The sequence below is a fragment of the Zingiber officinale genome, chromosome 10B, assembly GCF_018446385.1.
Source record: "Zingiber officinale cultivar Zhangliang chromosome 10B, Zo_v1.1, whole genome shotgun sequence".
Lineage (NCBI taxonomy): Eukaryota > Viridiplantae > Streptophyta > Magnoliopsida > Zingiberales > Zingiberaceae > Zingiber > Zingiber officinale.
The window spans coordinates 29,583,737-29,594,085 of record NC_056005.1 but is presented as its reverse complement, the minus strand read 5'-3'; the positions used below and the strand labels follow the sequence as shown (position 1 = coordinate 29,594,085).

The window sequence follows — 10,349 nt, the reverse complement described above, 5'->3', positions numbered from 1 at the left end:
AGAAGCTGAGTAAGTGGCAGCCTCTGAGGCAGTCATAGAAGTTGTATGGCTCAGATACTTCATGACGGACTTAGACATGTTTTCTGGTTTGCCCAAAAATTATTACAATTTATTATAATAATAGTGGTGCAGTAACAAACTCGAAGAAACCATAAGTCCATAAGGCAAGTAAACACAATAGAGCGCAAGTACCACCCAATACGAGAAATCGTATAAACGAGAAGAAATTGTTGTCGCCTAGATTGCATCAGGTGATGACCTGTAGATCCTTTCACTAAGGTCCTTAAGGCAAGAGCTTTTGATGTGCATGTTGAAGGGTTGGGAATCAGATGTATGACAGCATTTATGGCAGCATAGTCTTTTAGTATAAGTGGGAGATTGTTAAAGTGTATACTAAAAGCCTAGCTTTTGTATAAACATTTATTTAGAAATAAAGAATCACAATGGTCAAATACCTATATTTATTTGTTAAGTGTAGTTGTTCAATTAATTTATATTATAAATAACATGGTGTGTGGTGTCACACAAAGAAGATCATGTTGTCGGTTCTTTATAAATTATAAACAGTTGCTCGCGACTAAAATGGAAAGGAACAAACCGTTGAAGTAGTCGTAGTGTAATTAAGTATTAGTTTATCTTAACTAATAAATTACACTGATACACTCCAAGTGTATTGAGTAGGACCATTTTAAGTAAGATCTTTTTGTACTAACTTTATAAAAGAACTAGACCTTAGTTATTATGGAAGTGTGTGCTCTTAATCCTAATATAATAACAAACACATATATTTAGTATTTATTTCTTTGACTTATCAATGGGTGCGATTTAGCTCGATAAATCAATAAGCCCGATAAGTTGGGAAATGATATTACTTATAGTGTGTGTTGTTGATTATAGAAGGAAACTGTGTCATAGTAATCTAGGTTGAGAATGATCCCAAGAGGAGCTCATAAGGATTGTCATGTTAAACCCTGCAGGTGGACTTAGTCCGACATGACGATAAGGTTGAGTGGTACTACTCTTGGACTAAGATATTAATTAAGTGAGTTGTCAGTAACTCATTTAATTAATGGGCATTCATTATCTTAAACACAGGGAGACTAACACACTCATAATAAGAAGGAGCCCAAAATGTAATTTGGGATTGGTGCGGTAGTTCAATAATAGTTCTTTAGTGGAATGAATTATTATTGATGAAATTAAGTTATGTGTTCGGGGTGAACACGGGATGCTTAATTTTATCGGGAGACCAAAACCAATTCCTCCTCTCGGTCCCTATTGTAGCCTCTTAATTATAGAATACTATAACCACCTTCTTACCCATCCTATAGGGGTCGGCCAAGCTAGCTTGGATTCCAAGCTAGGGCCGACCAAAGGCATGGTTCATGGGTTCATGGGTTCATGAGGTGGCCGACCCTAGCTTGAACCCAAGGTTAGGTGGTCGGCCCTATTAAAATAAAAGTAATTTTATTTTTTAAAATTTTTCTTATGTGGATTCCATGGTTTTAAAAGAGAGTTTAAAATTTAAATCTTTCCATTTATAGCTTTCTACAAAAGATTAAGAAAATATTTGAAATCTTTCCTTATTTGTAGATTGAAATGTAGATTTTAATTTTAAGAAAACTTTCCTTTTTAATCATGTTCATGATTTTAAAGAGAGTTTAAAAATTAAATATTCTCTTTTATTAGTTTCTACAAAAGATTAAGAAAAGATTTGATATCTTTCCTTATTTGTAGATTAAAAGGAGATTTTAATTTTTAGAGATAACTTTCCTTTTTGGAAATCATCCACATGTTTAAAAGAAATATTTTAATTTATAAAATTTTCTTTTTTATAATCCACCATGAAGGGAAAAATTATTCGAGAAATTTTTTTTATAAATTTTCGGAGACAAATTAGGAAGTTTTAATTCTTATAATTAAAACTCTCCTTGTTTATAGCTTATAGATGTGGTCGGCCATGTAATGTGAGAAGAGGAAATTATTTTTAATTAAATAAATTTTCCTTTTCATGGCAAAAGAATTAATGAAGTTTTTATTTAAATTTCCTTATTTGCCAAGACCAAGGAATATAAAAGAGGGGGTAGAGGTGCCTTCATGGGTGATAACCTCTATTCTATTTTTCTCCTCTCTTTTTCTCCTTGGGTATGGCCGACCCCTTCTTTTTCTCTCCTCTCCTTATTGTGGCCAAAACTTCTTCATTGGTGGAGTTCTCTTGGTGGTTGGATCAAGCAAAGAAAAGGAGAGAAAGGAAGCCTAGTCTCTAGCATCCCTTGGAGCATTGGTGGTGGTCGAACCTCTCCATCAAGAAGGACTCTTGGTGGTCGAAACCTAGAAGGAAGAAGAAGGTGCTTGGTGGTTCTCATCTCGGAAGATCGTTGCCCACACAACGTCCGAGGTTAGAAGAGGAATACGGTAGAAAATCAAGAGGTCATTAAAGTTCACAAAGAAAGGTATTACTAGTATTTAATTTCCGCATCATGCTAGTTTATTTTTCTTTGTATGAATTCCAAACACAAGAGGCATTAGATCTAGTTTTTTTGAATTTATTTTCCAGTTTGTGTTTTCTTTGTTTTTCGAATTTGTGATTCGATTGTTCTTTTTGGTTAACCTAGAGTTATTTAAGGAAATTAAATATTAGCTTTCCTTAAAAGGCTTTGTCTAGGCGGTGGTGGTTGCTTCCATATCCAAGAAGGTCATGTGCCTCGCCATGCAGTCCTGGAAGTCAATTTTAGAAATTAATATTTAATGAATTAATAACATAGGTGGATTTGAATCAATAGTGTTAAGTTCCGCTTGCGATTCAAATCTAAACCATTAAGAACAGATAAGTTAAATTTGGAATCAATGATGTTAAGTTCCGTCTGCGATTCCTAATTTAACTTCTAAAGAACACAATAGGTTATTTAAGGAAAGGTGCGACACTTGTACAAAATTTTTGTACAGTGAAGCCGATACAGTTTTCCTAGGACTAACCAACACCTTGATGCATCTCTTGTAGTATGTACTCGGCGTCTTCCGATCTGACGCACTTAAACAGAGGTCTGGCGAAGGCTTTTTTGTAGAGTTGATCCCTGATCAGAGTGAACTGCCCAACTCTTTTCCTCAATAAGCTTGCCTCTTCCCGATCGAAGGGTGTAGCTCCCGATCGCAGAAACTCCACCAGCGTCGTTCTCCAGTCGCTTGGGAAGGTGAGCCCCTCCATCCGATCAATGTAGGCCATCAGGGACACTTGCTCGATCAGCTGTGATATTACGATCGAGGATAGAGAGCTGGCCAGTTTGACCAATTCGTCTGCAGCTTGGTTCTCCGCGCGAGGGATCTTTTGTATAGTGACCTCCTAAAAATTGGCCTTCAGTTTTTCAAAAGTTTCAGCGTAGAGCTTGAGCCTTGTGTTACTTATCTTGAATGTCCCAGTAGGTTGCTGAATGGCTAATTGAGAACCCGAGTGAATGAGAACCTTAATGGCTCCGACGTGCCGGGCGGCTTGCAGACCGGCTATTAGCACCTTGTATTCGGCTTCATTATTTGTTGCCCTGTAGTCCAACCGAATGGACAGTTGCATCCGTTCATCATGGGGAGATGAGCAATATACCAATCCTGCTCCCCTACCGAGTGGAAGACTCATCCACATATATTTTCTAGATTGAGTCGGACTCAGGATTTTGTACCTCCGTGACGAAATCTGTCAAGGATTGTGCCTTGATGGTTGCTCGGGGATGATACTGGATCTCGAACTCGTTGAGCTCTGTTGTCCACTTGATCGCCGCCTGGAAGCCTCATGATTGAGGAGGACTCTCCCCAAAGGACTATTGGTCATCACAATGATAGTGTGCGCGAGAAAATACAGGTGGAGCCTCCGAGCGGCGAGTATTAATGCAAAAGCAAGATTCTCAAGACCAGTGTAACGGGACTCAGCGTCTTTTAATATATGACTTAGGAAATACACTGATTGTTCTTCGCCGTTCTGACGGACTAGTGCCGAGCCGACAGCATGCTCGATCGAGGACAGATAGATTCGGAGCGGCTCACCGGTAGTTGGCTTAGCCAGTATAGGCAACGAGTTCAGATACGCCTTAAGTTCCTCAAATACCCGGTCGCACTCCTCATCGCACTGAAATCTGGTGGCTCGGCGCAATATCTTGAAGAAGGGCAGGCTCCGGTCGAATGATTTGGAAATGAACTGAGACAATGCAGTTATCCGACCGGTGAGATGTTGGGCTTCCTTTAGGTTTCTGGGGGGCGACATATCCTGTAGCGCCTTCACCTTGCTAGGGTTTGCTTCAATTCCCCGTTCGATAATGATGTAGCCCAGAAATTGCCCGCTCTTCACGCCGAACAGACATTTGTTCAGATTTAGCTTGATCCCGTATGTTCTCAGCGTCTGGCATGTCTCTATGACATCTGCACAAAGATCAGCAACTCGGAGGGACTTAATTAGTATATCTACATATATCTCCATATTGCGGCCGATTTGTTGTCGAAACACTTTATTCATAAGTCTTTGATACGTGGCCCCAACATTCTTCAGTCCGAACGGCATAACATTGTAGCAGTACATACCATCAGCTGTGATGAAGCTGACCTTCTCTTGATCTTCCTGGGCGAGCGACACTTGATGGTATCCTTGATACGCGTCCAACATGCATATCAACTCGCATCCGACAGTGGAGTCCACCATTTGGTCGATTCGAGGTAGGGGTAGAAGTCCTTTGGGCAAGTCTTATTGAGGTCCCGGAAGTCGATGCAGACCCTCCACTTATTCCCGGGCTTGGAGACCAGCACCACATTGGCAAGCCAGCTCGGGAACTGAACTTCACGTATGTGGCCGACCTCCAAGAGATTTTCTATTTCTTCTCGGATGATCAAATTCTGCTTAGCACTGAAATCTCTCTTTCTCTGCTTTATCGGCCGATCGTCTGGTCAGACGTGTAACTCGTGATGGGCGACGTTCGGGGAGATGTCGGGTAGTTCATGCATCGACTATACGAACACGTCGTAGTTCTGCTGGAGACATGCGATCAGCTCAGCTTTCTGCTCGGCCTCCAGATCAGCAACAATGAAGGTAGTTGCTTCCGATCGGCTTGAGTGGATTTGTACTTCTTCCTTCTCCACGTAAACCAAAGTAGGGGGCTTTTCAATTACGGCGTTTACCTCTAGCCGAGGTGCTTTCCGTGCGAACTTCGCCCCTGTGTTAACCATCTCAACATAGCAATGTCGAGCGGCTGACTGATCACCCTTTACCTCTCCTATCCGATCTTCCACCGCGAACTTGATCTTCTGGTAGAAGGTTGAGACGATCGCTCGAAATTCATTGAGGGTCAGTCAGCCCAAAATGACGTTGTAGGCTGAGGCGACGTCTACCACAATGAAGTTTGTGGTCCTCGTCCTTCGGAGTGACTCCTCTCCAAGTGATATGGCTAGCTTGATTTGGTCGATCGGATGGACCTCATTGCCAGTGAACCCGTACAGCGGGGTTGTCATCGGTAGCAGCTTGCCCCGATCGATTTGGAGTTGATCAAACACCTTCTTGAAGATGATATTGACTGAGCTGCCTGTGTCAATGAATACACGGTGAATGGTATAGTTTGCAATTATCGCTTAGATAATGAGGGTGTCATCGTGCGGCACTTTGACTCCTTCGAGATCTCTGGGGCCGAAATTGATCTCGGTCCCGCTCGCATTCTCCCTGCTGCAGCCAACGGCGTGGATCTCTAGCCACCGAGCGTATGATTTTTGGGCTCGGTTGGAGTCTCCGCTAGTCGGTCCGCCGACTATAATATTGATCTCGCCTCGTGTCGCGTTGCTCCTGTTCTCCTCCTCCCGAGCGGACGGTCTGCTTTGCTCACGTGCGGCTCAGTCGAGCTCGATGCTTCTTCGATGGGGTCACTGCGATGATCTCCTCACTTCCTTTCGCCGTTCGACACCATGGTGTCCGTGCCACCGGTCAGGAGAGGGAGACCGGCGGCGATAACTTCTGGGCGTCGGTTGGGTGAGTGAGTTGAATCTGCGACAATCGCGGGTATTGTGGGTCGCTGACTAATTGAAGGAACAGAACAAGGGGGTCCATACTTTTCCTTTTTTTTTGGGCGCTCAGAGGTCATATGCTGAACGACATGTGACCTTGCTTCCTGATGTGGCCATGCTCCTTCGGCCCAGGGCCTGCATGGTGGCTGATGGTTGATCGCCAGCCTTCGCTCGATCGACGATGACGGCTCAGATGGCGTTTCCTTTCTTCTTGCCACCTGGGCCTCTTCCATGTTTATGTATTCCTTGGCCTTTTTCAACATGTGGTCGTAGTCCCAAGCGGTTTTTGGATGAGCGACCAAAAGAAGTCCTCGTCCATGAGCCCTTGGGTGAAGGCATTCATCATGGTCTCTGAGGAGACTAAGGGGATGTTCATGGCCACCTGGTTGAAGCGTTGGATGTATGCCAGGAGGGACTCTCTGGGACCTTGCTTCATGGAGAATAGGTTGACGCTCGTCTTTTGGTAGCGTCTGCTGCTAGCGAAATGATGTAAGAAGGCCGTTCGGAAGTCCTTGAAGCTTTAGATGGACTCGTCCGGCAGCCTTCTGAACCATCATTGTGCCGAGTCGGAGAGCGTGGTGAGGAAGACTCGGCATTTGACTCCCTCTATATACTGATGAAGAGTAGCAGCGTTATCGAACTTACCAAGATGGTCGTCCGGGTCGGTCGACCCGTTGTATTTTCTGGTCGTCAAGGGAGCATAGTGCTTTGGAAGCGGATCTTGTAGGATTGCCTTGAAGAACTGGCGGTTGATCCGCTCGGGCGACGAATTAGCTCGGGGTGCCTTGCTTTTCCTTGCGTCCCGCACGGGTGCTTCATCTGAAGAAGAGTCTCTTCCTTGATTGGCTTGAGAAACTCAGAGGGCGTTTAAAACAAGGCCCGGTGGAATGGAATAGGCGCGGGTGGAGCCTCCCCCTGAGTGTCGGTCGACCCTTTATTCTGCCCCCAGATGGGCAATTGCTCTGGTCGGTCTTCGTGGATCGCTCGACCTCTCGAGGCCGATGTTACTTATTGAGCCAGTCGATCGACTAGCGCTCTTTGCTGCTGCTCGACTAATTTTGCCGCTCGCGATTGTACAAGTGCGCCGAGCTCCTCTTGAGTGAGTGCCACCATGTGAAGTCGTCCAGCCTCTTCCATCCTCTCGTCTCGAATGCAGGTGCGTTTCCACAGACGATGCCAAATTTGATCCTGTCCAAGAGTCGACGTGACAGACGTTGGGGATGTGATGCTCCTGTTGACCGTGCGTGGACCTCTGCTGAGACTAGCCTGCCAGCACAAAATTGTCAGTGCCGAGCCAAGGAGTGGTTCCCCGACGATGGCCCTCCGACGCTCAAGTCAGATCTCCGGTGAAAGAAGCAAGCAATCAAAGAAATGAAAGTAGCAGCGTAACTGTAGCTACAGTAGGATGAGCATACCTTTGTCAAAGTTCAGAGTCCTTTATATAGGGCTCCCAGGGGTGTGCGTGCACGCTCCTCAAGGCGTGCACGCATCTCAAAGCTTCCCTTAATAGGACGTGTCAGAAAAATATACCTGACACCATACTTTAACAGCCCGAGCATATCCTGACAAGACAGTGGAAGCTTCCGTCATACGATTCTCTGCCTGATCATGCCGCAGACCGTGCTGTCTGTCTACGGCATGGATCTCGAGGAGGATATCAGTCGATCTTGCCTTTGTCTGCTAGTGGGCTGAGCGGGTGGGCCGCTCGGTTAATTCCGCTGTCTGAGTCGAGCGAGGAGACCACTCGGCTACTTCCACTGTCTGGGCAGAGCGAGGATGTCACTCGGCTACTTCCGCTGTCTGGGCTGAGCGGGTCGGATGCTCGGGTACTTCCACTGTATGGGCCGAGCGGGGATGCCGCTCGGCTGCTTCCGCTGTCTGGGCCAAGTAGGTCAGACGCTCGGCTACTTCCACTGTCTAGGCTTGTTGGGTCGTGTTTCCGTTTCGTTAGTTGTGATCTAATCTTTGGCTGATTGAGATGTCTGCCTGGCACATATCCCATCGGTCGGCGCCTGCTTTGATGATACTGGCCTTTGAGTGTCAGAAGCACGGTGCGAGACCGAGCTATGGTAACGTCGGACCAGTCATTCCTTAGTCGGATCGACTGATTGGGTCGTCCGATCATACATTAGTATGGGACCATTGACCACCTTAATTTTAACCTTCCACGTGGGAGAGCCCGACCTTATCATTTGATCACAACTCATATGAAATATAATATTTTTTTAATGGTAATAACAATAAAAGATGTCTTTCTAATTTCCAACATTTAATACGCTATCAATGGCCAATTTTCAGACTTTATATTCTTGTACAGCTAATCACATCCTCATTTTAACCTTTATTTAAAAAAAAAAACAAACCACGCGCCAGAGAAAGATAATCTCTTTTTTATATATGATGAGCTGCCATCCATTGTTTACGACAAAATGCAAAAATTTAGTACAATTAGTGTTGAAAATAAATATTAGTTTACGAAGAGAAATGGTCATATTAACATAATCAATCTATTGCTTTATCTTATTCATTTGTTCTCAGATCCTTAACAGATCTAGTGGCCAACAACCTTTTTCTCTTTCAAGAAATAAAGCGAGCTCCAATAAAAATACATGTGTAGTGGATCCTGCAATCGTTCCGGTAGCTGAAAAGATGGCCTGATGCAGCAACAAGCTTCTGCCTCTGTTCTTGCTCCAAGTCGCATTCTGGAGCTGCTTTCTTGGGTCGACCCATGGAAATGGCCTTAGGGTTGGGTTCTACTTCCAGTCCTGCCCTCAAGCAGAGGACATAGTCAGAAGAACAGTGGAGAGCTACTTCTCTCAGGATCCCACCGTGTCTGCTCCGCTCCTCAGGCTTCACTTCCACGACTGTTTCGTCAGGGTATTAATCATCAACTATCTTCTGCCACTCGCAATTCCAACTTGTAGATTTTTCTTCTGTTTTATTTTAAGGTTTTGTAAATTAGAGCAGGGATGCGATGGATCGGTGCTGCTCAACTCCACAAGGAGCAACTTGGCCGAGAAGGATGCGAAGCCCAACCTGACGCTGGATGGATTCTACGTGATCGACGCCGCCAAGGCAGCTCTGGAGAAGGCTTGCCCTGCCACTGTCTCGTGTGCTGATATCTTGGCTCTTGCAGCGAGGGATGCAGTGTCGTTGGTGAGTACTTCGAATTGGTTGCCGTTGGTCGTCTTGCTTAATTTGTCTCTGTTTTGATTATTGTTGAGTTTGGTGGGGATTGACTCAGGCTACTGGACTGGGGAAGGGGATAAATCTGACGAGAGAAAGCCAGCTTTATCATGTGGAGACCGGGCGTAGAGATGGGGCTGTGTCCAGAGCCAGAGAAGCAGCAGCCCATCTGCCGTCCTCCGATGATAATATCGCCATTCTGAAAGCAAATTTCAGATCCAAAGGCCTCAACTCCACGGACTTGGCGATCTTATCAGGTGACATGACGAAAATCACAGTCAACCGCTGAACTTGATCAAGAATGTTCCTTAATTCCTTTTTTCGTGCGCAGGGGGCCATGCAATAGGTAACTCACACTGCTTCTCCTTCGAGAAGAGGCTGCACCACCACTACGACGGCAGGGGCCTCTCCGACGCGACCTTGGACGCTAACTACAAAGTGGAATTGCTGAGGCGGTGCCGGGCGGGGAACGACACGGTGCTGGAGATGGTTCCCGGCAGCTCGATGACGTTTGACTCCGAGTATTATGGGTTGGTCTCCAAACAGAAGGGGTTGTTCCACTCCGACGAGGCTCTTCTGGAGGACGAGGTGACGAGAGGCTACGTCTACTCCAGGAAACGATTGCCGGAGTCGGTCTTCTTTGCCGATTTCGGGGTGTCGATGGTGAAGATGGGGCGGGCTGGAGTGCTAACCGGGCGCTCAGGAGAGATCAGGAAGAACTGTGCTTTGGTCAACCACTGATTATGATCTTTTAAGATTGTGATTGTGTTTGTTCTGTTTTTTTTTCCCTCATTATTAATGAAGATGTTATCGTATCAGATGGTGTTGAACAAAGTAAAGTTCTCTTGTGTGTGACACAAAGGGCCATGATTTGATGAACTATGAGTGGATCATTCTTATGATTGTGTTGGTCGTCTTTTTGACTAGTAGCGTGACACTTCTACTGAAATAGCTGCACAGTTTTCATGCCGAATTCAAAGATGGAGAAAATTTGAACTTTTAGGAGGATGACAAAGACTTCACCGAAAGGAAAATTGCAATGCAGAATGAGTACAAATATCATACAGCATGATTGCATATGCAAACTGTTCATTATTTGTTAATAAGAATGGGTGCACATGCTCAATAGGACTGAT

General features: G+C 45.1%; 1 protein-coding gene across 1 annotated transcript; it reads left to right on the top strand.

Annotated features, from left to right (window-relative positions):
* The first annotated feature begins 5,894 nt into the window (after nucleotides 1–5,894).
* Nucleotides 5,895–10,028, top strand: LOC122029054 (peroxidase 27-like). The gene is made up of 5 exons (XM_042588013.1): nucleotides 5,895–5,992; nucleotides 8,691–8,904; nucleotides 8,995–9,183; nucleotides 9,272–9,470; nucleotides 9,545–10,028. The coding sequence occupies exons 1-5, from the start codon at nucleotides 5,895–5,897 to the stop codon at nucleotides 9,952–9,954; spliced, it is 1,110 nt and encodes a 369-aa protein (XP_042443947.1). The 3' UTR covers nucleotides 9,955–10,028.
* Nucleotides 10,029–10,349: the final 321 nt, after the last annotated feature.